This window comes from Zonotrichia albicollis, chromosome 28, assembly GCF_047830755.1.
Source record: "Zonotrichia albicollis isolate bZonAlb1 chromosome 28, bZonAlb1.hap1, whole genome shotgun sequence".
Taxonomy (NCBI): domain Eukaryota; kingdom Metazoa; phylum Chordata; class Aves; order Passeriformes; family Passerellidae; genus Zonotrichia; species Zonotrichia albicollis.
In genome coordinates this window covers 747,397-773,977 of record NC_133846.1, presented here as the reverse complement: position 1 = coordinate 773,977, position 26,581 = coordinate 747,397, and the positions used below count along the sequence as shown (strand labels likewise).

The window sequence follows — 26,581 nt, the reverse complement described above, 5'->3', positions numbered from 1 at the left end:
ATAAAGAGGAAACTCTGTTCAGCTCCAAAGGTTTCTGAGCTGCAAATAAGGCCCCAGGAAGGGGCAAGTGTCAGCGAGGGGGCGAGTGTCAGCCAGGCTCATCCTCTGACTAATCCCCAGGCACTAAATGCCCATCTAGAATTTCTTCAACTTAATAACCAGAGGAATTGCAGACTGGGAGGTTTTATATTCCTTTGCTGTGTAGATCCTAGCTGGGGGTGTTCTTTCACTGCCACGTTCAGTCTAATCCTTTGGAAAACCCCGCTAAGTCCTGTGCTCCAGTGCTATCCTTTGGCAATGAGTTTTGTGAGCGCTGTGCTTGCCGTGCATTAATCACAGAGTTTTTATTGCTCTAGAGGAGCTGCTGATGCTGGGCTGCTATATATAGTCTGTCAGCAATTAGCAGGATGCTTGCAAGGTTATTTAAGTAATTTTTTCCCTTATGCCACAACTAACTGAATTCTCTGTATATATGAAAACACTTGAAAGACAAGCGATTACTGCGAGAAGAAAGAAGAGCAGAGAGCGAGCCCTGCTTGGAGCAGGAGGCTCATTTGACAGAGCTATCTCCTAGAAATGGGATTTTAATCAGGAGCCTTTGATTAAAATCATTGCTCAGGTCATGGCACACCCCTGTGGGCTGGAGGCATGCAGGGCCAGCCCAGCCTCACAACCAGTTCCTCAGGCTGGTGCAGGGATGGATCTCACTGGGAGCAGAGCTTGTACTCGAGGGGTCCTGGATGACATTTCCTGCAGGGAATAGTGCCTGGCAGCCTGAGCAGCGGGCTCATGGCCATGCTGTGGGAAAATCCGGGCTGGGACCTGGCTCTGCTGTGCCTGGGCCCCCCATCCTCCCCTAAGACAATCCCACCAAAGGTAGTGAACCTGTGGCTCCACACCTGCCCTTGGCAGGAGGGGCTGCCCTGTGTAAGGATGGGGGTCTCAGGGCACAGACCAGGGTGGGTCTGGGTGAGGGATGAACCTGAGCACACAGGTGCTGTCTGGCACAGGGCTCCAGCACACGAAAACTGCATCCCCCCATGCCCCAGGCCCCTCTGAGACTGTGAGTGCTCACTGCTGCAGCAAAGCCCAAGAACGAGAAGACCTTGACAGCTCCATTTGAGAATCTAGAAAGGTTGGAAGGAGCAGGGGACCCTCCCAAGCTCTGTTAAGGCCGCACTGCGCCCAGCCGGAGGTGTTTTAATGACTGTTTTGGATCCCCGGAGCCAACCTCCTCCCACTCGGCCCGGGTAATTCGCCTCCTCCGCGGGCTGCAGCGGTTGTTGACGGGCGGATCGCGGCTGGTAGAACAGGTTCTGTGCAGGGAGTTGTCTCCGAAAGCCCGGAGCCGTGCATGGCCCGATCCGCGGGTCCCGGGCCTGGCAGCGAGGAGGGCACTGCTGGGCAGGGCGGCCCTGGGCCGCTGGCACACAAATCACAGCCCTGCCTGTGCCAGGTAGATAAGGAACCATGTGATGCGGCTGGTGGGAGCAGGCAGGCAGGGTGAAGGTGCACAGGGAAATAACCTTGCAGGGAGTTCCTCCCTCTCCGTCCCTCCCTCCTAGAGCAGAGTCTCCGGGCAGCGCCGAGCCCCGGCTCCCTGGGCCTGGATGCCCGCTCAGCTTCTGGGGCCTCTCTGAACTCCCGGCCAGCAGCGATGTCCTTCAGCAGGAGGAACTGGTCCGATCTCTCCAGGTGAGTGCTGGGGATCAATGCTTAACACTTTAAGGAGGAGTGAGGGTGGCCAAGGGGCTTGGGGAGGAGGGGGCAGCTGCCCTGGGGGTGTTTGTGTTTGCAGAGGTGAATGCCAGCCCCACGGAGAGCTCGGCGCTGCTGGAGTTCCTTGTGGCTGGGCAAGATCAGAGGCGGTTTTGTTTCTGCTGCCTGGGGAAGCTGGGCCAGGCACAGGAGAATTACCTGGATAAGCGTTCTCGCGCCATGCTGGATACATTTTGGGGCTGGTTTGCCTTTCTTTGGGGAACAGAAAGACCATCTGGGCTGTGCCTCCAGCCTTGCTCTGAGCTGGATGGGGGCGTTTGCCTCCCTCCATGCCCATGCAGCCCCCGGGTGTGAGTCCTGCTCTGCTTGCGGAGTCTGCAGCCCCTCCCGTGCTGAGCCAGCCCTGATTCAGCGGCACTGAGCAATCCCTGAGCAATCCCCGAGCAATCCCCACAGCACCACCAGCTCCCTCGGCTCCCCAAAGAGTGCTCCAGAGCAGGGGAGGCCCCCGGGCACCCTGGGCTGGGTCAGGCTCTCACACGAGGCTGGAGCGAGGTGGGATCAGCCCTGACCCCCTGCAGACCCCAGGGATGGAAACTCAAAGAGAGCCACACTGTGCCACCGTCAGAGCAGGAACCCTGGCCCAAATGGATGCTATGGCTCTGAGACTTAATTGCAAACCTCAGTACCAGATGTAAGAAGGGGAGTCCACAGAATCCCGGACTGGTTTGGGTGGGAAGGACCTTAAAGCACATCCAGTTCCACCTTCCACTGTCCCAGGCTGCTCCAAGCCCTGTCCAGCCTGGCCTTGGGCACTGCCAGGGATCCAGGGGCAGCCACAGCTGCTGTGAGTACCCTGAGTGCCAGGGCCTGCCCACTCTCAGTGTGAAAAACGTCCTTATTTTAGTTGAGACCCCTCTGCTCAGAGGCCACCAGCTCTCAGCTGCCTCTGGCGTGGGTGGGACAGATCCAGAGGCCCCTCCAGCCCTGTCCTGATCCATCTCCCCTGAGCCAGACCTGCCCCAACCCCAGCCCAGCTGGGTCCTGCACCCCGTGTGCTTCCCAAGCCCGGGAGGCATTTCCTGAGCTCTCCTAAGATGAGGCAGCACTGAAACAGCAGAAATGTCAGAAACCTCTGCACTAATCATTGACAGGGCAGGAGAGGACAAGGCAGGGACACTTGCCAAAGTTTTTTACTCATCTCTTTCAGCTAAAAAAGGTAAGACAGCGAAAAATAAATCCATCTTTGAAAAGAGGAGAGAAAGATTGGCAGAGTGAATCCATAGCCTGATGGGTGGATCACTTAATTACAAATAACGAGGAGCTGCCTGTGGATAGTGCCAGGTTTTGTGCTACCTCAGAAGGAGCCACGGTAATTCAAGGCAGGAAAATCCTATTTTCACTTGGAAGGAGGCTGTGTAAAATCAAAGAAGTTCCTGGTCGTTGTGAGGATTTAGCTCAGCATTAGTGCTCCGTGCTGTCACTGCTTCAGGGACAGGAGTGCAGAGCACCGGGATCTGTGTCCCCTCCCCGGGAATCTGCAGCTGGGATGTGCCCGGGAGCGCCGGGGCTGTGCGAGCACGGCCGGGCTGTCCCATCCAGGGGCTGCTCCCTGGGCTGTCCCAGCCTCGCCATCCCCGTCTGTCCCGGTGCTGAGCGGGCATCAGAGCCCGCCCGGAGCTCCCCAGCCTGGGTCCGCTTGCTGCTGGGGCTGTTCGGCTGCGGGGCCAGCGGAGGGAAGGGCAGGGCAACCCTGTCCCCAGCCCGGCCCTGTCCCCAGCCCACACAGCCCTGTCCCCAGCCCCGTCCCTGTCCCCAGCCCTGTCCCCTGCCCTGTCCCCAGCCCTGCCCTGTCCCCATCGCTGTCCCCAGCCCTGTCCCCCGCCCTGCCCTCGCCCGCTCCGCGCTCCGCTGCCCCGCCGCTCCCGCCCGCCCCGGCAGGAGGAGCAGAAGCCGCACCGAGCACTCGCGGGGGGTAAAGCGGATTAATTTATGACCGGCTGGGATTACTGAGTAACTCGGAACCAGCCGCGAGTCCCCGCTCGCAATGCGGCCCTGCCCCTCTGACTTTCACTAAAAGTCAAATTGGTGGCAAAGGCTGAGCTGGGCTGAGCTCCTGGCACGGACCTGGGCAGGGAGGCTCCCCTGGGTGCCCTGCAGTGTTTGTGGCTGATTGAGGGCTTGTGCTGGGGGAGAACCAGGCTCTGAAAAGCTCCATCAGCCAATAAAAATATTTTCCAGCACATTTCATACACCAGCACAGAGGGTGGGCAGCTTTGGCACAGAGAAAGGATGGCAGAGCTGGTGTTTTCTGGACAACTTTTTATTCCGAGTGGCATTTTATTAAAACAAAACAAAAACCAAAACTAATAAAACCCAACCCACATTGTGCAAAATAAAATGCTCAAAGATGATTCCAAACCTCATCTTTTTGTCTCAGTCTGTGATTATAAACAATTCCCAGTCCAGGCACATGCAGGGGAGCGGAGCCCTGCCAGCCCCAGCCCCAGGCAGAGCCTCTCAGCAGTTGCCTTCAGCCTCTGAGACTTTTGCATCTGAGGCTTTTTGCTCTATAAAAATTAAATTGCCATCACCACATCTTGGTTTTGGCCTAAAATCTTGTGCCATAGTGGTTACCCTTCCAGTTTGTGTGGTTGAGGTCTGTGTGGTAGCTCAAGGGTCCTGGTCTGGCTGAGCTACAGGTTCAATATCCTTCCCCTGCAAGGTTTGCTTAATGTAGGGACTCCTTTGAAATGAGTGCTCCCTCCAGCAGGAGAAAATGGGAGCTGGGAAGTCAAGTGCTTGCTTTGGGAAGGGCCTGCATCAGCTGGGTGGAGTGAGAGCCCTTTGGGGCTCTTGGCTCATGCTGGCCTTGCTCTCCTCCAGCAAGGTGACTTCTGCCAGCCCTTGGCCTTGCCCAGGGTGTTCCTTTATTGTCTGGCACCAGAGCTTCAGGGTGCCCATGCAGGACACAGCCCCCCCATGTCCTTGTGTTTCCTCCCAAACAGCCTGGCCAGGCAGAGGACCCTGGAGGATGAGGAAGAGCAGCAAAGAGAGCGCCGGCGAAGGCACCGGAACCTGCTGTCATCCACCTCCACGGAGGAGGAACCTGCCAGCCCTGCCAAGGACACCAGCCCAGCCTCCAGCAGGTCTGCGGGGCCCTGCTGGTACTGGCCAGGCTCCTGACCCCGGGCCCTGGCAGCTGCTGAGGGAGGGCTGAGCTGTGGGCAGAGCTTGGGAGGAGGGATGGGCATAAGGGGAGCACAAGGGGGACACAAGGGGGGCACCTCGGGTGGGCTCCCCATGGCACAGGGACTGGGGAGGGCTGGTGCCAGGGCTGAGCTCAGGGTGGGGCTGCAGGGGGATCTGCAGCAGGTGAGGGGTGCCCAGCTGTGCAGGGCAGCAGAGCAGGCAGAGCCTGGCTGGCTGTGCTGCCCCTCTGGACCTCACAGTGACGCTGTGGCTCCTTTGCTGATGTGGGGATCTGAGCCAAGGGCATTCCACTGGTGCTGCCAAAGTCCCTGGCTGCAGGGAGCTGGGGTTTGGAGGTACTCTGGGACCAGGCTGCCCTTACACAACCTGACCTACTCTCTAAATTGGTCCTGGGAGTGTCCAGTGTTTATGTGGTTTGTGTCCACAGTGACACTCCCACTCCAGAGGTGTTCCTGTGTTTCACAGGATAGAGTTGGGACACTTGGGCTGCATATGGGGAATTACTAAAATGAACCAGCTGGGAAGGACAAGGTGCTGACACAGGCTGGCCATGTGGTGATTGCAATTCAGGAGGAGGGCAGATGTTATCCCATCTCCTCCCCAGTGCTGGAAGTGTGCAGACACAGCCTGCCAGGTGTCCTACTGCCCCTTCCCAGGCCTTGTGCCTGTTTGTCTGGGGGAAGGAGGGGAAACAGCTTTTCACAGGTTGTGGGACTGTGGGTGGACCTGCCAGAACAGATTGGCTTCCAACCAACACTTCCCACTTTAAGTTGCTGGGATTTTTCCTAGTCCAGTGAAGAGTCACAGCCGCACTTTTTATCCAGCAGCAGACCCAGACTGCCCTAAGCCTGGATCTCCTTGGCACAGGATTGGTGGGTCCTGGTGTCCTGGGATGAGGCTGCAGAAATGCTTCATCTCTATGACAGAAAGGAAAAAAAATAATTTTAATGCAAACTTTTTCTCAGACAGCCGAGCTGGGGTGATGGGGATGAGAGTAGCTGCAAGCCCTGGTCTGCAGGGAGGATTCCAGGATGTTTGTGGGATTTTTATGTCCCTCTCCAGAGCCTTTTGCCTCACTTGCAGCATGAAATGCACCCCTCTAGGCCCAGTGCTGAGGTTCTCATCCCATGTTGTCCCTGTCCCTAGACCTTCATCCCTGGTGAAGCCGCAGTCCCCGGAGGATGGGGAGGAGCGAAAGCTCTCAGAGGCGCTGAAGACACAGGAAGGGAGAAGGACGAGGTGCCTCCCACCCGTGTCCGAAAAGCTGCGGCAGGAGAAGGAGCAGAAGGAGGCGGGGGCGGCCGAGAGCTGCCCGCAGACAGAGGCACAGCCCCGCGGGAGGCAGCAGAGCGGCCGCGCTGCAGAGGAGGCGCCCGGGGGCAGGGGGGACCCGGCCCGGGACAGGAACCCGGAGCCAGCCCCCGAGAAGAAGGTGGTGCTGAGGGCACGGCTCCAGGACACAGAGCAGGGAGTGCAGGCTGCTCGGGGGGAGCAGAGGAAGGAGGCAAAGGAGCCACCAGAGGTGGGGAGCTGCCGGCTGCGGGAGGTGAAGATCCTCACCAGGGTGGGGAACCGCAGCGCAGAAGAGAAAACCTCAGCGGTGGCCTCATCTCCAGAGCAGCAGGTAAGCAGGAATGGATGGGGCACCAGGCCTCGGGGGTAGAGCTTCTCACCTCTCCTGGGTGCTGGGAGAAGCAGAGAAAGACACAGCCCAAAAGTACCAGCAGGGAAAGGGGACCTGATGGATTTTGAGGAAGGATTTTCGGAGAGCTGCAAAGCACGACGTGGTGGACAGGGTCCCACCACCTCCTTCCCCTCCCTGATCTGTGCTGTCCTGATCACCTTCTCCAGCAAGGCCCACTGATTGCCATCATGGGGACACTGAAGGGCTGTTGGGGACTCTGTATGTCCAACGGAGACAGGAAAGGTTTGGAGGGTTTTGACCTCAAACTCTGGCCTCCAGCCCAGTTCCTGCCCTGACTGTCCCACTCCTGCACCTCAGCCCTCTCTGCAGGCTCTGCAGAGATGCATCTGAGGTCTCCTTTTTCCTCAGCAGCCATCCAGGAACCCCTCAAAGCAGGTAATCCAGCTGTCCCCTCCCCAAGATGAAGCTGAAGAAAAGCCAGAGCCTTCTCCAACCCACGTCACCTCCATCCGACGGGCCAGCCCCAGAACCGTCTCCTTCAGGGTAAGAGCTGGAGCAGGTGGGGAGGGGATTCCAGTGAGGCAGAGGAGGATGGGGGGAAGGAAGGATTGCTGTGGCCTCTGGATTATGTGGGCAGAACCTGTTCCCAGAAGTGTGCTCAAAACTTCCCCTTGGTCAGGGCACTGCAGTCCTGCTTCCCTCTTCCCCTTGTTTTCCTTCCCCATGAGGATGAACCTGTCCAGTTCATCTACCTTGTGCTGGCCAGAAAACTTATGGGAAGTGATGACAAAACAGGGAACTCATTGTCCTCAGAATTTCCAGAGCCACAGGAATTGCCATCCCCCTTCCAGCCTTTCCAGTCTTATGTGAAAGCACAGGATAAAAATAGCATCCATCCTCCCTCTCATCCCATGTTACAGTCTGAGAATATATTTCATTTCAAAAGAGATCTCTGGAATGAAGTGATTGGAGAGGCTGGGAAAGCCTAGAACTGTCAAGATCATCCCTGCTGTGAGTCAGGACTGACTGGCTACACTTGATTGACTTCCATGAGGCTTTACTGGAAATAAAACTGTTATCACCATAAAGTGTCTATGGTCTGGGGAGCTTTGATATGAGATAAGCTCTGGTGTGGGTGCAAATGGAGCTTTCCTGGGGGAGATCAGTGAGATAGTGTCTCCCATGCTTATCTTGGATAAGCAAAGTTCACTGCAGGATCTCCTCTCCTTTTCTCTTCCAGATCATCTCCAAGAAGCAGAAAGAAGAGAGCCAAAGCCCTCTCACAAGAAGGTCAGCACCTCTTGTCGTGTTGCTTTGGTCCTGCTGGGCAGGAATGGCCATGCTCTGTTTTCTAAGGCAGGAGGAGGTGCTGGGTCCCCAGCCCTGTGGAGTGGCAGGGGACAGGACAATGTCCAAGTGCAGCTTGCATCTGAATGAGATCCTGGAACCACAGCATGGTTTGGGTTCCAAGGGACCCTGCAGATCTCATTCCAGCCCCTGCCATGGGCAGGAACATCCTCCACTGTGCCAGGTTGCTCCAATATCCCCCAGCAAGCCCCCACTTCTCTGGGGTCATGGAGCTCCGTGTTGGTGCTTGTGTGCACAGGTCCCATCCATGGGGACATCAAAGCAGCTCCATGACAGCCTGACCTGGCTTTGGTGACCAGATCAGGGGCAGGTGTGTGCAGAGCCACACTGACATTGGGGGTGATGCATTCAGGGCTGGCAGGGCTGAACCCAGGGCAGGCTGAGGAGCTCTGAGGTGTTTTGGTGTTGAGTGTGGCCCTGGAAAGGCAGTGACACCCAGAAAGCTCAGTGACCAGCAGGACTGGGCTGCCTGGTGCACCTGACAGATGCAGGAGTGCTGGGTGGGATGGGGCCTTCTCCTGCCAAGTGCTGCCCCAGGACCATGGGCTGATCCCAGGACATCCTGGGGGGCTGTTTCAACTCTTCCCTCTTGTTCCCCAGTGCGAGTCTGAGGATCCCAGGCAGCAACAGCACCATTGGGGAGAAGCTGGAAAAGTACAACTCAGCTGTGCAGGTACTGAGGGCCCTCAGCAGAGCCAGGAGGGGATGGGGAGACAGAGAGGGGTGGCCTGGAGCCCAGTGGGGAGGCGAGGGCCTGAGCTGCACCAAGTACAGAGCTGATGGGGGTGAAGGAGGTGGAAAGGCAGGAAAAGGGATTGGCCTCAGGGTTTTAGGAGCAGGGACCCTTGGAGGGGTCTGGGGATGCTGCATGGCCCTGCAGGGAGGAGATGTGCTGTGGAGAGGCTCTGGGGGTGCTGTGGTCCGTTGAGGGGAGCAGTGCACAAGGCTGTGAGCTGGGGCTGGCCAGCAGGACCGGACCCCAAGGGCTCAGGGTATGAGCCAGAAGCTGCACTTTCCTTTTCACCGCGGCATGCAGCACAGCCCTGCTGACGCCCCTCTCTCTCTCTCGCAGCGCTCGGAGGGGGTGAAATCCTCCGTGCCGTCCCAGAAGAACCGCCTGCTCTCCTCGGAGGGGGTGGCGAGCAAGCGCAACTTCTTCGAGCGCAGCGGTCCGGGCAAGGCCGAGCCGGCGGCTCCCAGGAAGGTGAGGCCGGAGGGGGCCCGGAGCGCTCTGTGAGGGGCGGGCTCCGCTCTGGAGCGAATTTCCCCTCTCCCGATAACAGGCTGGGCCTGGCAGGCTGTGGCAGGGATGGGGGAGCCGGTGCTGCCCCGGCGCTGTGTGGGTTCCTGCCGAGCGCTGGAATCTGGGGAGCTGGGATGGAGCCAGTGTGTGGGCTGGGCCCTGCGGACCGGGCCGGGTTACATTCGTGCAGGGAGAGCCGCTGCTGTAACCCCGGTGTCCCTCTCTGTGCCACAGGACAGCCTCAAGATCCCAGGGTCGGTGACATCCCGCATTAATCTGTGGATCAGCCGAGCTCAGGAGCCTGCCAAGGAGGAGAATGGCAAGGTAGCAGCTTGTGTCAGCCTCAAGTGAGAGCCCTGGGAGCAGGCAGGCTCACAGGACATGGTGCTGTGCCTTGGGGTGGGGTTGAAGGGTGGATGAACCCTTGGCTGAACCTCTTAAAGGATTTGGGAGCAGTTTAGCCAGGTTTGGAGGTGTCAGAGCTGCAGGACCACCACAATGAGATATCAGGGCTCTCCTTGTTCCTACATCCTGACTGTGAGCCCAAAATTCCCAGGACAGCTGATTCCAGCCCTTGAGGTTGAGGAGGGAGAGGAGCCAGCTGGGTGCATGTCCCAGGACATGTAGGGGTACCTGACCCTGCCCCCAGCATGATCCTGACCCAGGACACCTGACCTTGCCCCCAGCAGGATCCCATCTCTGCCATCCATCTCCTCTGTCTGGATGAGCAGCGCTGCCTGGGCCAGTGGGAGAGGAGCTGTGTGCTCAGCCCCTCAGCTCTGAGGGGCTTGAGGGGTCTGGAGTCATCTGCACCCCCACTTGAAACCAGCCCCCCAAAATGAGGGGATCTCATGGCTGTGGGTGCCAAGTGCCCAGCCAAGGGGACTCAGAGGTCACCACTTGGCCATGTGCAGGAGAGGGACAAGAGAGCCTTTGGTTGTTTGGTGTTCCTGGGCAGGGCTCACTGCTCACAGCAGGGAGGGCTTTGGCCCCTGCTCGTGGCAGCCCAGGAGGGGCAGCTCCAGCCCAGCCCTGCAGCCAGGGAAGGTGGGTCCAGGCTGGGCTGGGAGATCAGCACTGCCCAGACGTGTCTGTGCCAGCAAAGGGTTTCTCCTGGGGTGACTCCTGGGGAACGCCTGCAGCTCCTTGGTCAGTTCTCCTTCAGTAGCACCTGCTCCACTTCTGTGGCTGGAGCTGCACTTGGCTCTGAGGGTCTCCCAGGTGCAGGAAGGATCCCAAAGCTGGCTGGTTTTACCTGGACAGTGTGTGCTTCAAGGTCTAGGTACAGTCACACCAAGGCAATGCTGCACACGATGCTTGGGGAAAACATCTCCTGTCACTTCTGACTCTCCTGTTTGCAGGAACTCCGGAGAATCAACAGCCTGGCAAAGCGAGATGTCTGGATAAAGCAGCCGGGGGACACCTCTGGAGACACCAAGGTAATTGTGGAGCTGCTCTGGAACCTGGTGCATCATCTGAGGCAGAGCCAGGATATACAGGGAGAGGTGATGTGGGGGAATCAGGACCCTGTGACTTTAGGAAGTCAGCAGGAGGGGACAACTGGAGGCATCTGTGAGGGAGGGGAGGACTCTGGTTTGGGGGGAGAAGGAAAGTGGCTGTCATGGGGTTTAGGGGATTGTTGCCTGCCCCATCCCCTGCTGGTCTCACCCACTGTCCTGGTTAAAGCAGCTGCTCTGGGGGGGTTGCAGCCTCAGGCACAGCCTCAGTGGTTCCCACTTTGTTTTGCAGTTGCAGTAACACCAGCTGTGCTATCAGACCATCTGGGAAAAACTGGTTTGCTCCAAAGATCAAAGCCCAGCCCTACCCAACCGTCCAGCAGCCACTGCCACGAGTCCCCTGTGCCATGTGTGGGTGCAGCCCAGGGCATGGGGTCCTTGTGTGATGGGAAGGAGGAAGCCTGGAAGAGTCTCCCTGTGCCCCCAGTCCCCATCACTGCCTGTCTGTGGGTCTGTCCAGGCCTGCAGGCTCCCCACAGATGCTGAAGGCAAACTCCTGCCTTGTTTGCCCAGCACATTTTGCTGTTCTGTTCCTGATCTCTGCCTGTGCCCCAGAGCTGCCCTGGCCAAGGGGATCCCCACAGGGCTCCCTGGCAGCTGGAGGATGTCAGAACCTGCCTGGCTGAGGGAGCTCCAGCTGCACATCCATGGACCACGTCTGTCCCTGCTGCCTGGGGCAGGCACTGTCACCCTGCCAGGCTGTCCCTGCCACAGGGGCACAACCAGAGGCTCATGAAGCCACACGAGTGCTCGGAGATGTCCCATGGAATGAGGGGGGACTTGGCCCTGGTGTTTCCCTCCACACACAGCTGAACCAGAGACTTGTCCTTGTCCCTGCCACCCCCTGCCCCTGCAGGCACTGACCTTCCACTACCCAGGGGAGCTGAGCTGGCCCTGGCCATGGCCACAGACCTGTCTGGGGGATTTCATGGAGCTGAGTGCCCCGGGCTGGGCCCCATTTCCCTCTTGCCTTTCCTCCTGAGCCCTTTGCTGTGCAGCCCCTGATCCTGCATTCCCGTGGCTGCTGAGCCCACCCAGCAGGGATGGGGGATGCTCTCTCGAGGCCTTTAGGGTGCCATGGGCAAAGGACTCAAATTCTCTTATTGGGGCCATTCTTTGGGTTTGGGTTGTGCCTTGAACAACCACTGTGGTGACAAATTCAGCGTGGGAATCTACTGCTGCCCCTGGAGCTGATCCTGCTTGTTAGGCTTGGGAAAGGACTCTGCTTTTTTTGTTTTCTAATAAAAGTTGCTCTTTCTAAAACACTCCTGGTCACCTACTGCTGGTCTGGGACTGGGAACTGTTCCCTTCTCCCGACAAGGGGAAAATAAGGAAAACCCCGAATCCAATGTGTCCTGGGGGGTTAAAAGCAGACTCTTCCCTTGTGATTGCAGCATCCCGCGGTGGGAGCAGGGCTGCGGGAGCCGGGCCGGAGTGCGGGCAGGGGCTGCTCCTGTGCTGGTGACAGCGCTGCCTTATCAGCGTTCCGGCTGTGGTGACAGCTGGGCTGGCTTGTGTCAGCCCCTCGGGCACTCACGTATCTTGCTCCGGAGGGTTTAAAATAGCAAATCTCTGAGGCCACACAATAGCTTGGGCTTATATGGGCTCCTGGGGGTGAAGGGGGAGCGGCGGAGGGGGCCAGGGCCGCGGCTGCCGAAATAGCAGCTCACAAGTGTTGCATTCCTCGCTGGGCGCCGGGCACATTCCTGCGGCGCTGCCCGCCCCGGGGTGGGCGCTGCAGCCCCTTAAAGCCTCCTGGCCCAAAGAGCCTTGCCCAGACCCCGCGGCTCCCCGCGCTCCCGCAGCTCCGGTGCCCAGGTACGGCTGGGGCGGCGCCCGGCCCGCGGGGGGATTGGTCCCAGGATGGGATCCGGGATGGGGTCCAGGATGGGCTCGGGATCGGCCCAGGATGGGCTCGGGATGGGATCAGGGATGGGCCCGAGGTGGGGTCCAGGATGGGATCCGGGATGGGCTCGGGATCGGCCCGGGATGGGATCCGGGATGGGCCCCGAGGTGGGGTCCAGGATGGGCTCCGGGATGGGCTCCGGGACGGGCTCCGGACTCGGGGTATCACCGCCTGCCCCTCGGGGGATCTGGTCCGGGATGGGATCCAGGATTGGCTCCGGGATGGGCTCGGGATCGGAGTGTCCCCGGCCGCCCCTCGGGGGAATCGGCTCCGGTCTTGGCTCCGGGATGGGCTCCAGGATGGGATCCGGGATGGGCCCTGGAATCAGAGTGTCTCTGGCCGCCCCTCGGGGGAATCGGGATGGGCTCCGGGACGGGCTCTGGGCTCGGGGTGTCCCAGCCACTCTCTCGGGTGTTTCATGACGTGCAGGCATTCCCATGCACAAAGCATCTGCAGCCTCTCCAGCGGGTTGTGTTTGCCATTTCTGTTTTGGACCGCGCTGGTGGGTGCCCAGGTGCCTCAGAGGGGTTTTGGCTGCCCTGGGAAATCTCCCGGATCCCATTCCTGTGTCTGCAGTGACAGCAGGGATGGGATGCCCACGGGCAGCCTGGTCCTGGCTCTGTGGCAGCCCAGGGGTGGGTTGGGATGGCATGGGATGGGATGGGATGGGATGGGATGGCATGGCATGGCATGGCATGGCATGGGATGGCATGGGATGCTCCTGTGCCTGGTCTGACCCTGCCAATGAGACGTGGATCAGGGACATAACCCATTCCTGGGAAAGGAGAGCTCCATGTCTGGGCAGCCTGGAGGAAAGCAGAGACTCAGAACTGTGGAGAATTAACTCAGCATCAGAGCTGTGAGCAGCCAGCCCTGAGCTAAAGGACAGGGGGATTTCAAGGAGTGTGAGGAATATCTGGATTGTTTAATACACAGCAAATTCTTGGAGATTTTTTCTAGTCAGTGCAATACTTCCTCTGTAATATCTGCTGGGTTCTCCTAATTCTACCAAATCAAGATTTCCAAGCTTTAATGAAAAGGTTTATGTGTTTCTGTGCAGAGGATGCATAAATATTTCCTTGGGCCACTTTCTCTTTTGTGTACCCTCTTAACAGTGCCGGACTTGTTGCTGTTCCCTCAGCTCTGTGGGATCTAATGGTGTCTGAGGGAGGAGGGCAGTGAGAATGTAGGAAGAGGCTTGGGGACTGGGAACCCTCTTCTCCCATGCCATGAAATGATTGTGTGGAGCTCAGATTTGGCCACACTTGGGACATCAGGACCATGCTGAGCCTGGGGAAAAAGCAGGAATTGCTGTTGGTGGGAAGCAGGGATCCTGGGGATCGTGCTGGAGCCAAGCCCCAGACCCATCCCAGAAAGGGGAACAGTGGTGGCAGGAGCAGGCGGTGATGCCGAGGCAGAGGGGGCCAAGTTCTGCCTTTGTTTGTCTCCAAAAAGCTCCTTGTGGGGAACACTGAGATTAGAGACCCTCTGGAGCCATGGGTATGCCAAGGTTCCCCTCCTGGAATGCCCCTTTGCCATGCCTGAGCATTCCAGCCCTGGCTCCAGCATCCTGAATAAGCCTGAGGCCTGGCCTCCCCATCCCGGGTAATGAATGCCTGACAGATGCAAACAGGAGCAGTTGCTCTCAGACTCTGGGTAGCAGCAGCAGGGAAGCCTTGCTGCTCTGGGAACAGGTGCTTCAGCACATGGAAGTTATTTCTGAGCTGCCTTGCATCGTCCTGTGGCATCTCAGCCCTGCTGAGGGCTGGCACGAGCAGGGGACAGGGCTGGGCTGGGGCTCTGGGCTGGGCTCAGGATGGGGCTCTGGGCTGGGCTGGGGCTCTGGGCTGCTTCAGGATGTCCAGGGATGGGGCTGGTGGGTGCAGATCTCCAAGTGCAGTGCTGGGTGAAGGTCAGATAAGGTGAGATAATGAGCAAAGTCCTCCTGAGCACAGATGGGAGGGAGACAGATGTGCTGGGAGGATGAAAAGCTGTTTCTGCAGATGTTTTAGCCCTGAAATGAGGGCTAAGTTACTAAACAAGGCTGTAAATTATTCCTTTTAGCTAACAGGGGGAGAATGCACCTGCTGAGGCCAGGCGGCCCCTTTCCCAGCAGTTCTGCACTTTTAGGGCTGGGCTGGGAGGGTTTGCTGAGGGCTTGTGCTGTGCCTGGTGCAGGGCTGGAAATCTGAGCGAAGGGGTCATCCCTGGGCTAAGAATAGTCAGGAAGCAAAACAAGCTGAACACTGCAATGGGTGATTTTCCTGTGCCCTGAGCAAACACAGCCCCTGAGAGGGCTGGACCAGGGGGCTGAGTGCCCTGGACATGCTCCTGACAGAGTTATCAGTGTCACAGAGGTGGTGTCCAACCTCCTGCCTCCAGTTTGGGGCATGCTGTGATCCCAGGACAGGGCGGGGGGGGGGGGCAGGCACCTTATCTCTGCTGAGATAACGCTGTCGCAGCCTAGCTGGGGACAGCTGGCAGCTCCAAGGGCTTTGGAGAGAGGCAGCATCTCTGTGCCCCTGTTCTGTGCTGAGGGACAGGCTGTGCCAGCCCTTATCTCCCTTCTAACCCTCACTTTTTCCAATCTGCCTCCACCTCTGCCAGAGAACCGGGGATGTCAGACACAGAGGAGGTCACCGAGGAGTATGAGCAGTAAGTGGGGTGGTTTTAACCCCTTTCTCTTTCTCCCTGTTCCTATTTCCCACTGCAGCATTGCTTGGGGGTGCTCTCATTGTTACCCAGCATCTACCATGGACCCCCAGCCTGAGCCCCCCTGCCCTGGCAGTGCCTGACCCCAGCAGGGGCAGTTTGTGTGGGGAGCTGGATCCTCCCCCCGGGCAGGACAAGGATGATTGCTGAATTAACACACACAGTTTGCGTGGGGAGCTGTACCCACAGCCACGAGCAGGACAAGGATGATTGCTGTATTAAAAATGCTGCAGTCTCAATGTGTGGGACAGAGATGGGAAAACCCAAGAGTCAGTGGGGAAATGGGAAACTCAATCTGCTGCTGCTGGGGTCCTGCTGCCACATGCAAAGCATCACTCTCCAAGATTTGAGACCAGCTTCTGCTGATGGAGGCACATCCTGGAGAGATGGGGCTGGGTTATAGGGGTGAGCTCCAACACAGCTCGCACTGCTCATCCACCTGCAGGGAAAGGACCTGAACCCTCTGGGGTTTCAGTGCCACACCAGACTCATGTGTTTCTGGTAACCATTACAGATAGTGTAATGGCTGCCAGACATATTAATTATTTTATCATTTACCAGGAACTAGTATTTAAATTCAGTTTTATGCATCCATTTTTTGTAACCTTGACTTTTTTTTGGTCAAATAATTAAACCATATATCCCTACATTATCCAAATAATTTGTCATCAATACACTTTCAATTAACCTTCCTCTATATTTCCTAGTATCAAAACCAATAACCAACTGTCATCATCACTCCACAACCACCCCCAAACAAACATAGAATTAACCCCAGAACTAACCCCCCCAAAAAACCAAACAAAAATACAAACCATGATGATAAATCATCAAGCAATCACCCACCAAATTTCACGTTCTTGTAGCTTATAAAAAGCATGACACTGAAGATGTCAAGATGGCTGTCACACACCCAAGGACAAAAGACTCAGTCCTAACCTAACCCTGGGACAGGCTGTGCATCTCCCCCACGGCCAGGGAAGGACTTGGGGGCAAAGGTGGGATGTGAGATTCCCATGTCTGGGATTACAGGCCAAGGTCATTCATCTTCTCATGCTGCAAAATGGGGGAGTGCCCTGACCACTGTCAAAGTGCCGGCCCAGACCTTCAGGCCCTGCTCTCCACAGCCTGCAGGGTGACCTGGGCCTTGTCCCTGTCCCCAGTGCCACCTGCCAGCCCCCCAGCAGCCACGGCCTGTGCTGTGGGACAGGGGAGCCTTGAGGAGCCCCAAACTCACCTCAGCCTCACTGATGGCCCTGTTCCAGCAGCTCAATGTGACTCTAAATTCCTGTTGTGCTTTGCAGGGAGCAGGAAGGTAAGAGGACATGGAGCACCTGCAGCTGCCCTGAGGCCAAAAACTGATCAGAGAAACTCCAATAACCTGAGGCTTCTTTCCTTTCTCTCTGTCTGTGCCCTGTGTGCTCTCTGAAGAGGAGTGCGTGGAGGAAGGTAGGAGCTGCACCTGCAAGGACCAAGAGCCAAAGGAGAGGGCTTCAGTGTTTTGCTGGGGGTTGGGATCATCTCCTGGGCTGCAATGGGAAAACCATGTCCAGGAAAGGCTGATGTGACCATGTTTGAGATGCCTGCACCTGAAACATCAGTAGGATCAAACCAGTCTGAATTTTCTCAGGATCTCTTTTGTCAGTGCCTCAAAGCAGGGCTGGCAATGCTGGACATGGCTGTGGGCTGAGGGGCGATCCCAATATCCCAACAGGAGCTGGAGCCTCTGCTGAGCGTGTGCCAGCCTTGCCAAGCTCAAACTGGCACTGCTTTGGCCTGATGGGGACAAAACCCAGCATGGGAGCTGGGCCGGGCTGGGCTGGGCTGGGCACGGCTGGGGTGGGCTGGGCTGGGCTGAGCTGAGCTGGGCTGGACCGGGCTGAACTGGGCCGGGCTGGGCTGGGCCGGGCTGAGCTGGGCCGAGCTGAGCTGAGCTGAGCTGAGCTGGGTCGGGCTGGGCTGAGCTGGGCCGGGCTGGGCTGAGCTGGGCCGGGCTGGGCCAGGCTGAGCTGAGCTGAGTTAGGCCAGGCTGGGCCAGGCTGGGCTGGGCTGGGCTGAAAGGTGATCCCAACATCCCAACGGGAGCTGGAGCTCTGCTGAGTGTGTGACAGCCTTGCCAAGCTCAAACTGCCACTGCCTAGGACTGATGGGGACACGGGAGCTGAGCTGGGCTAGGCTGGGCCGGGCTGGGCTGGGCTGAGCTGGGCTGAGCCTCTGGCTGCTCTAGGCCACTGCCAGGCAAAGCACCCTGAGTGTAAAAGCAAAGAGAGGTGCAGGGGGAAGCCCCTGCTGTGCTCCAGTCCTGACCTCACGCCCGCCCAACCTCTGTGGCACCCAACTAATCCCTGTGCTTATTCCTTCCCTCCTCCCTGGCTCAGAAGAGGAAGAATGGATAGAGGAAGATGACGGTAGTTATTGCACCTTTCATTATTTCCTCTCTCTGCTCTCGGAAGAACTCCTGGCTCCATGTGTTCTGCCTCTCCCTGGTTGGGGAATGGTTTTCTTTCATTCTTCCACTTCTCTCTCTTCTTCCTGCACTCTTGCCGTGCCCTGCTCTGCTGTGTGTCCATCCTCTGTCTGTGCCTTGTCTCTATATCTGCAGCCGTGGTTTGCTGTCTTTGCTGTCATCTTTTCCTTCCCCTCTGCGTGGCCGTGGCCCCGCGGGTGTTCCCAGGGCACGGCATCGCTCTGGCTCTGCCGGGGAATCCCGCGGGGACGCTGCTCCCTCCAGTGGAAAAAGGCTCCAGCAGCGCCACAGAGCATCCTCAGCCAGCCCTGGGGCTCCCTGCCAGAGCAGAGCCATGGGGATCCCTCCTTCCTTCCTGGGCTGTGGGGGACCGACAGCGTGAGAGGGGATGAGGGACAAGGCAGGAGGTGGCGACAAATCCTCGCATTTCATTAATTTGGGGGGTTTTGCCCTGAGGAGCACAGGCAGCCCTGGGTAGGGTTAGAGAGGAGCCCTTTGCTCCCCAGGCACTGAGGCTGCCCAGGTCCCTCTGGGCTCTGTCCCAAAGCAGGAGAGATGTGAGGAGCAACAGGGATAAACGTGAGGAGCTGCAGGGATAAATGTGAGGAGCTGCAGGGATGGATGTGAGGAGCTGCAGGAGCTGCAAGGATAAGGCTGAGGAGCTGCAGGGATAAGGGTGAGGAGCTGCAGGAGCCAGGGAATGCTGCTGTGCTCACTCTGCCGTCCCTGCACAGGTCAGGAGGAGCAAGTAGAGGAGGTGGAGGAGGAGACCACAGAAGCCAAGGCAGAAGGTGAGTGGGGGCCGTGCCAGGAGCTCCATGGCTTGGCTGGGCCATGCTCTGCTCCAGGGCTGCCAGCTGGGGGCTGACAGGGAGACATCACCCAGATGGGGTGTGCAGTAAGGGGGTGTCAAACTGAGATGCCCTTCCCTGCTCTGTCTAGGCCCTACAAACATGAAATGGTGATGAAATCCATGAAATACAAATGGTGTTTGCTGCTGGTGCCTGTGTCCAGCCCTCTGAAATAATGCCAAATATGGGCCAAGCCTGGCTCACCAAGGGGTCCATTGCCTTAGAGGGGGTATCCAGAGCTGGGATTGAGCTCTGATGTGTCTGATCACCAAAAGAGCCCTGGGTTCATGAGGTGGCTTTGGGGCATGGTGTGTGACCCTGTGCTGGGGCAGGCTCAGATCCTGGCTGTAGCCCCAAGTCAGGGTGCTGGGGCCCCTCTGTGCTGGGGTGTGGCTGCCCTCACCCAGGGATGCTCATGTTCTCCCATTGCTTTTAAACAGAGCAAGAAGATGAAACGAAAGCAGCAGGAGAAGGTAAAGCAGGAGCAGAGGAGAGATGGGTTTGGCCATTCCAGTCCTGATCCCATTCCCCTCAGACACTGGGCCCTTGTAATGAGGTTTTGGTGCTGAATTTACTTGCTGCCAAAGGGACAATCTGTGGTAAAAGGGGCAGAGCTGCCCTGGCCACATCCCCCAGCAGGACAGGGGCAGCAGGAGGGATGGATTTGTGCTGCCTCTGGCAGAAATTCACCCAAAATACAGCAGGAGAGGGAGGCACTGCTGCTTTTCCAGCCTGAGCTCCTGCACAACTTGTCTGGGTTCCTCCTGAGAGCACCTGGGGCTCTCCTGGCCCCCTGTGAGTGAGGCGTGTGAGTGAGGTGTGTCCCTCAGGGGCTGCTGTCCCCCCATTCATCCTGCAGGGATGGAGCTGGGCTTTGCAGTGGGGACAAGCACGGGAAAGAGGGGGACAGCCCCCCACAGTGTCCCTGGGCAGCACTGGCCACGGGGACACAAAGCATCGTGTTGTCCACAGGTGGAGAGGGAGAGCGGGAGCAGGAGCCTGGGGAAGGTGAAGTATCACCCTCATTCCTCCTGCATGGGGTTCCAGCTGTGCCCTGCTCAGCCAGCAGCACCTGGGGCACACCTGGGGCACAGGGCTGGCACCTCGCTGCTGTGGGGAGAGGGAGGGCTGGGCTCAGGGTGTGACAGGAACCCTCGGTGACACTGACCTTGTCTTTCTGTGCTGCTCCTGGGACCTGCAGGGGAATCGAAGCCAAAACCCAAGTAAGTGTGGCAGGGTGTCCCTGGGGCAAGGTCTGAGCTATGCCAGGGCAGAGGCTCCGTGTGACAGCCCTGGTCCATAAGGGACAGGGCAGAGGGAGCCTCCAGGGCAGGGTGGGAATGGGGCATGGAGAGAAAAGGGAGAGAAATGACAGCAAAACACAGCCCGTGAAGGGAACCCTGAGAACGAGGTCTTTAGGCAGTTCTGAAGCATTTTGTACATTCCTTGGGAGAAGCTCAGCTGCCCTGTGACCCTGCAGGTGGCAGAAGTGTGTGTGTGTGTGTGTGTGTGTGTGTGTGTGAGAGAGAGAGAGCACCCAGAGTGGGACACAGAGCCCAGGATATGGCTGGCATGAGGCACATGTGTCCAGGAGTGCCAGGGACTCACCCCGAGGGAGCAGGACTGTGAACCATTGCCAGAAACCTGGGGGTCCTCCTGGGCCCCTGGGACTCTGCAGTGTGGGAGGCAGATCTACCCTCAGCCACCATCATCCCTTCATCCCTTTGTGCCCCTGCTGGGCATCCCCTGCCCTCCCTCACGCCCCACAGGAGGAAGGATCCAGCTGTGCCAGGTCACACAGAGCACACAGTGCCCTTTGTGGGGACAGGGGGTGGCTGCCAGCTCAGGGGGCTGGCAAAGGGCCCTGTCTGCAGCTTGCAGGGTTATTCCAGCCATGCAGGCACCTGGGAGCATTTCCAGGGAATGCCACAGTTCTTTCTCTGTGGCTGCCCAGCTGGCACCTCCAGCAGGATGCACTGCACTCCCTCACCTCCAGCTGTGCCCCCCTGCACCCCGGGGGCTCAGGGGGTGGGATGGGTAAGGGGCACGGGCTGTCCCAGACCTGCTGCAGCCCCATCGTGCTCCGGCTCCCCCTTCTCTGCAGGGTCTTCATGCCCAACCTGGTGCCCCCCAAGATCCCAGATGGCGAGAGACTGGATTTTGATGTAAGTTATGGCCCAGTTCCCACCCCTGGGGGTGCTGCCCTCCCTCTGCTCCCCCTCAGTGCCCGGCAGCTGCTGGAGCCCTGGCTGTCTGTGCCTGCTGCAGGACATTCACCGCAAGCGCATGGAGAAGGACCTGAACGAGCTGCAGGCCCTCATCGAAGCCCACTTTGAGAGCAGGAAGAAGGAGGAAGAGGAGCTGCTGTCCCTCAAGGACAGGATTGTACGTGTTCAGCCTTCCCCTCTCTGGCTATTGCCACCCGGTCCTGTGGGCACTCAGCCACTGTCCCCTCCCCACAGTTCTGGCACACCTGGGACACCCCTGACCCTGCTGGACAGAGCCTGAGGGTTGAACCAGATTTTTATTAACCCCAGTGCCTTCACACCATAAAATTCCCTGAGCTGGAAGGGACCCATAGGGATCACTGAGTCCAACCCCTGGCCCTGCACAGACCCCCCAACAATCCCACCTTGGGCATCCCTGGCAGCGCTGCCCAAACACTCCTGGAGCTCTGGCAGCCTCAGGGCTGTGCCCATTCCCTGGGGAGCCTGGGCAGTGCCAGCACCCTCTGGGGAAGAGCCTTTCCTGATACCCAGCCTGACCCTGCCCTGGCCCAGCTCCAGCCCTTCCCTTCCTGTCCCTGCTCGCTGGGATGCCCCCGGTGGTGCTGCGGTGCCCGGTGCCGATGCACCTCTCCCCGGGTCACTGTGCCCAGGCTCCCCTGGGGCTCTCAGGGCTCTCGGGGTCAGGGCTCTGTCCCTGGGAGCAGAGAAGATGCAGATTCCCGGCGGTGTCCAAGCCCAGGTGCCCTCCCCGTGCAGGAGCAGCGGCGAGCGGAGCGGGCGGAGCAGCAGCGGATCCGCAGCGAGCGGGAGAAGGAGCGCCAGGCCCGCATGGCCGTGAGTGCCCTCTGGAAATGGGGCCTGGGACACGAACTGTGTGTCCATCCATCCACTGCTGACCGCCCTCTGACCCTGGCAGGAGGAAAGAGCCCGCAAGGAGGAAGAGGAGGCGCGGAAGAGGGCGGAGGAGGAGGCGCGGAAGAAGAAGGCGTTCTCCAACATGCTGCACTTTGGGGGATACATGCAGAAGGTGGGACCCTCCCCAGGGGCTGGGATGGAGCCACTGCTGCTCCTGGGGAGGGCTTGGCCATGGGCTGGCCTCATCCATGTGACACTGGGGGGTTTACAGGCAGGTGGGACAGGGAACTGTGCTTGGGTCAGGAGTAACCAGGCCAAAGTGAGCTCAGAGCTGCCCCGAGCTCAGCTCAGCTCTGCAGATGTGCAGCTCCAGCCTTGCCTCAGGGACAGGGATGGGGTCAGGGACAAGGTGTGTTGTCCACTGATGCCAAAATGTCCTCGAGGACCTCTTGTGCTTCTGGAGTCCCAAAAGCTGAGGGTGTTGCGTGCAGAACTGGGGATGGGGGAGAGCAAAGGCTGGGCAGACTTCCTTCTCTCCAGTGGAGTGATGGTTTCCTCAGTCAGAGAAAAAGGGTGGCAAGAAGCAAACAGAGCGGGAAAAGAAGAAAAAGATCCTCAGTGAGCGACGGAAGCCCCTGAACATCGACCACCTCAGTGAGGACAAGCTGAGGTGAGCACAGGCTGCAGGACGGACGGCCAGGACAGGAGCCTGGGCTGGGGACAGCTCCTGGGCTGGGGACAGCTCCTGGGCAGGATCCCGGGCTGGGGACAGCTCCCTGGAGCTTCCAGCTGAGGAGGTGGCACAGCTGGGGATGGGCTGTGACACCCCGTGGGGGCACGGGTGCCAAGGCTGTGCAGGGCTACCATGGCCAGGCTGCGACTGATGGCATCAGCCATGAGAGGGAGCCAGGGTCACACGGGTGGCACAGGGGTGTCCTGAGGAGCCAGGGTCACACGGGTGTGATGTGTGTCCCCATATGTACTGACCTCCCCCGTGGCTCTTGTCCTGAACTCACTGCCTGGATAACACATCCCTGTCTGGGAGCCTCCTGAGCCCCATCCCCTGGAGCAGAAGAGGGGTTGGCATCAGTGCCCCATCCCTGCTGAGCTCCTTGGGAGCCATAGCCCTTCCCTGCACTGTCCACAGCTGGCTCTTCCTGCAGGGACAAGGCCAAGGAGCTGTGGCAGAACATCCATGACCTGGAGGCTGAGAAATTTGACCTGCAGGAGAAGTTCAAGCGGCAGAAATATGAGGTGAGCCCCAGGGCCTCTGTGATTTGTCCACCCTCTGTGTTCCTGACTGGTCCTTGTGCTCCCCTGCCAGGGGATGAGCTGGGCTGTGCAAGTGATCTCCCAGCTCCTGGGGACGTGCATGGCACCACCACAGGGCAAATACATCACAGGCCAGGCAGGATGGAGCCCTGAGCAACCTGGGACTGTGGAAGGTGTCCCTGCCCATGGCAGGAGGTGGAATGAGATGGGCTTGAAGGTCCCTTCCAACCCCAACCATCCTGGGATTCTGGGATTCTCAACCCCACAGAAAAACTGCTGGGGAAAAGAGAGCAGTGATGCATCTTCAGCCAGCCTTGCCCCCACCTGGGGCTTCTTGTCAGACCTCACTGTCCACCTGCAGCTTTTTCTTGTCAGACCTCACCACCCACCATTTTTCTTGCAGATCAATGTTCTTCGAAACCGCATCAGTGACCACCAGAAAGTGTAAGTGGCTGCCCACCCCTCCTCAATCTCCTGCCCTTCCAGCTCCCCAGTTCCCTCCCTGTGGATCTCCCTTGCTAAACCACCTCCTCCCCTTCCCCCTCCTGCCTCTGCTCTTTCTGGTGCCCGGCATTCCTGGACCTGCAGGTCTGTCCCAGGATCTCAGTCCCTGCCCCTCTGCTCCTGATGGACCTCCATGGTCCCACTGTCACCAGCCCCCCCCTCCTCAGAGACCTTGGCAGGGGATGGGCCCCAGGGAGAACCCACCTCTGCATGGGAAGCTTTGTGTCCTCTGGGGTCCTTCCAGTCTCCAGCCACCCCCTCCCTGCAGGGGCTCTGCCCAGCACCTCAGGAAGCTGCTGGAGATGCCAGCTTGTCCAGCAGAGGAAGTCCTACGGGCTGTGGGATTTGTGCAGGCCCACAAGGCCATGGGAACTGTCCCTGTGCCCATGGCTCCTGCATGTAGGAACCCTTCATAGGAGGGTGGGAGAGGCTGTTTGACCCCTACTCCCAGGAGAACCCTGGTGCTCTCACATCCCCATCCCACTTCCCCCTCATGTGGGAGGTGCTCAGCCCACCCATGTGTCAGGGGCAGCAGCTCCCACCCACTTACACCAGATCTCTCTTCTCTCCTGCCCCACCATGGTGTGATCCTGCAGCAAAGGGTGAGTACAGGCATTTCTGAGGGCTGTGTGTGTCCCTGCACAGGAGTTTTGTGTGTGTGTCCCTGCACAGGTGCTGTGTGTGTGTGTGTGTGTGTGTCTGTCTGTCGGTCCCCCTGCACAGGAGCTGTGTCTGTCCCTGCACAGGAGCTCTGTGTGTGTGTCCCTGCACAAGTGCTGTGTGTGTGTGTGTGTGTGTGTGTGTTTGTGACCCTGCACAGGAGCTGTGTGTGTGTGTGTGTGTGTGTGTCCCTGCACAGGTGCTGTGTGTCCCTGCACAGGAGCTCTGTGTGTGTGTGTGTCTCTGTGTGTCCCACTCCATGTGTGTGGCAGGGACACCAGGACCCCAGGGCAGAAGCAGGGCTCAGGGATGAGGCAATCCCAAGGATTGGCAGCAAGAAATGCCCTTCACTGCCCTTCACTGCCCACCCAAACTCCTCCTCTGTGCTCCCCTGTGCTGGTGAAGGCGAGCCATGGGCTGGGTCCTGAAGGATCCTGCAGCTGCTTTTATCCCTCTGCAGCCACAGATGCAGCTTATCAATTCTTCTTGGAATGATTCCTGGGGGGTAGAAACATGGGAGAGAAATGGTGGGTCCTTAGAATCACCCGGCCACTGCATGAGCTTGTTCCCAGGGGGTCCCAAGGCTCTTTGGATCAGGTCCCAAGGTTTACCTGGGGCCAGTGGAGACCCCAGGGCAGTTTCCAATGGGAAAAGGCTGCAGGACCACTGCCAGCACCCACCTCCTCCTCCCTGTGTCACTGATGCCTTTTTGCACGTGCTGTTCCTCTTCCTTGCAGATCCAAGGGTGCCCGTGGGAAGACCATGGTGGGCAGCCGAAGGAAGTAGAGGCTCAGGGAGAGAGGAGCCTCAGGAGCTGCAGGGGCTGCACAGAGCCCTGGCTGCAGGAGTGGGGGTTCCAGGGGGCAGAGGCCTCAGGAGTGTCCCATTGCCACCCCCAGTGTTGTTGTGTCTGTAAATAAAGAGGTGCTGAGGGGTGCAGGTGTGCTCTCCATCCTGAGGCTCTGATCCAGGCTCAGCACAGCTCCAGGAGTTGCCCACCTGCTGCCCAGGCTGTGAGAGGTCACAGCAACCACCCAGGACCCCCCAAGCCAGTGTCCCTGTGCCTCCCAGCATCAGCTCAGCTACACTCCTTGGCAGTTTGGTGACACACCTCAGTGCCCTGAGCTGCTTTTCCTGCTGCAACTTGGGGCAATCCTCGTCACGGCCACTTCTGTACCAGAGCCCCACTGGCTCCTCTCTGGTCCCCTGTGGGACACCATGGACAGGGCGCTGCTTCCAAGCCTCTTGGCCCATGGAATAGTCACTAACTCACCTTCCAGGCTATTTCCATTCCTATTTCCAGCTCTTGCTAAAGGCTCTGACCAGCTGTGTTTGCCTCCTCTGCATGTTCCTGACAGCATGCAAGGATGCCTTGAGATAAAGCTGTGTGGGGAGGCCACTGCTCTGTGCTTCAGGGGCAGATCTCTCCCATCTGGCTGGGAATCCATAGCATGTCACACGTGTGCTGTCCCTGGGGACACATCACCTGCAGAACCCCCACTGTTTCTGGTGGATCTGGATCTGATTTTGGATCTGGATCTGTAGCTGAACATGGACTGGCAGCCAGCCCAAGGCACCAGAGGCCTGGAGGGCTGTTTGCTGCCCTGTTATGGTATGACAGCCTGTCCCATGCTGTTGATAAAGCAAAATCCAGCATCCAAGGAGCCTTTCCCAGAGCAGTGGGGATGGGAGGATGCACAGGGTGGTGAATCTTGTCCCTTGGTGAGATGTTTTGTGTTCCCCTTGCTGAGGCTGCCTGTCCTCCCCATCCCTTGCCTGGTGATGTGGGGGTGTCCTGCAGGTTTCTCCCATGTGTTCCTGTTGGATGAGGATTTATTCTTCCCTACTTCAACATACATCACCAGATTTTGGGGAATAAGGCTCTGGGAAGCTCAGAATCAGTGAGGCACAACTGGAGGACAACCAGTTCCCCACCACTTCCCTCCTCAGAACCGAGGTGTGGCAGGCAAAGGAGAGAGCTGTGACGGGTGGCATTGCTGGGACACTGGGAAACATCCACAGGGTGGCTGGGTGATGGTCCAGCAAGGGACATTTCCAGTCTGCCTGGTGCATGGCAACAAGAGACAGGAGCACTGAGGGGAAATCAGCTGTGTGTGCTCTGGAAAACACCTCCCTTGTGCAGGCCCTGAGATCCATCCTCCCAGGCCCTGCAGCTCCATTCTCCCAGGCCCTGAGATCCATTCTCCCAGATTCTGCAGATCCACTCTCCCAGGCCCTGTAGACCCATTCTCCCGGGCCCTGCAGAGCCATTCTCTCAGGCCCTGCAGATCCATTCTCCATTCTCCCAGGCCCTGCAGACCCATTCTCCCGGGCCCTGCAGAGCCATTCTCTCAGGCCCTGCAGATCCATTCTCCCAGGCCCTGCAGATCCATTCTCTCAGGCCCTGCAGATCCATTCTCC

At 58.6% G+C, this 26,581-nt stretch overlaps 2 protein-coding genes across 5 annotated transcripts; both read left to right on the top strand.

The window, feature by feature from the left end:
* Positions 1-1,144: 1,144 nt before the first annotated feature.
* LAD1 (ladinin 1) lies at positions 1,145-11,962 on the top strand. Of its 2 annotated transcripts, none has more exons than XM_026796684.2 (10): positions 1,145-1,695; positions 4,728-4,868; positions 6,079-6,556; positions 6,989-7,120; positions 7,818-7,867; positions 8,546-8,618; positions 9,018-9,149; positions 9,423-9,512; positions 10,550-10,627; positions 10,938-11,962. In XM_026796684.2, exons 1-10 carry the CDS (start codon positions 1,658-1,660, stop codon positions 10,944-10,946), a joined length of 1,221 nt encoding a protein of 406 aa, XP_026652485.1. In that variant the 5' UTR covers positions 1,145-1,657; the 3' UTR covers positions 10,947-11,962. The 2 variants fall into 2 exon arrangements, with proteins under 2 accessions (XP_026652485.1, XP_005492510.1); XM_005492453.4 differs by having other exon boundaries at positions 1,151-1,695; positions 6,986-7,120.
* A 414-nt stretch (positions 11,963-12,376) lies between these two features.
* Positions 12,377-25,099, top strand: TNNT2 (troponin T2, cardiac type). 3 transcript variants are annotated; one of them, XM_074528143.1, is made up of 17 exons: positions 12,377-12,523; positions 15,219-15,266; positions 16,628-16,638; positions 16,755-16,772; positions 17,702-17,731; positions 18,525-18,581; positions 19,082-19,114; positions 19,614-19,649; positions 19,843-19,864; positions 20,746-20,806; positions 20,910-21,026; positions 21,626-21,703; positions 21,786-21,896; positions 22,285-22,394; positions 22,888-22,978; positions 23,400-23,440; positions 24,898-25,099. In XM_074528143.1, the coding sequence occupies exons 2-17, from the start codon at positions 15,229-15,231 to the stop codon at positions 24,944-24,946; spliced, it is 903 nt and encodes a 300-aa protein (XP_074384244.1). In that variant the 5' UTR covers positions 12,377-12,523; positions 15,219-15,228; the 3' UTR covers positions 24,947-25,099. The 3 variants fall into 3 exon arrangements, 2 of the variants coding, with proteins under 2 accessions (XP_074384244.1, XP_074384243.1); XR_012577140.1 differs by lacking the exons at positions 12,377-12,523; positions 15,219-15,266; positions 16,628-16,638; positions 17,702-17,731 and having other exon boundaries at positions 16,690-16,772; positions 23,400-24,102; XM_074528142.1 differs by lacking the exons at positions 12,377-12,523; positions 15,219-15,266; positions 16,628-16,638; positions 17,702-17,731 and having other exon boundaries at positions 16,690-16,772.
* Positions 25,100-26,581: the final 1,482 nt, after the last annotated feature.

Excerpts from the sequence above, each read along its gene's own strand:
- LAD1 (XM_005492453.4), top strand. The coding sequence starts at position 1,658 with ATGTCCTTCAGCAGGAGGAACTGGTCCGATCTCTCCAG. Across the intron at positions 7,121-7,817 it reads CCAGAACCGTCTCCTTCAGG|ATCATCTCCAAGAAGCAGAA; the intron begins GTAAGAGCTGGA and ends TTTCTCTTCCAG. Across the intron at positions 9,150-9,422 it reads AGCCGGCGGCTCCCAGGAAG|GACAGCCTCAAGATCCCAGG; the intron begins GTGAGGCCGGAG and ends TCTGTGCCACAG.
- TNNT2 (XM_074528143.1), top strand. The coding sequence starts at position 15,229 with ATGTCAGACACAGAGGAGGTCACCGAGGAGTATGAGCA. Across the intron at positions 19,115-19,613 it reads AACGAAAGCAGCAGGAGAAG|GTGGAGAGGGAGAGCGGGAG; the intron begins GTAAAGCAGGAG and ends TGTTGTCCACAG. Across the intron at positions 22,395-22,887 it reads CTCAGTGAGGACAAGCTGAG|GGACAAGGCCAAGGAGCTGT; the intron begins GTGAGCACAGGC and ends CTCTTCCTGCAG.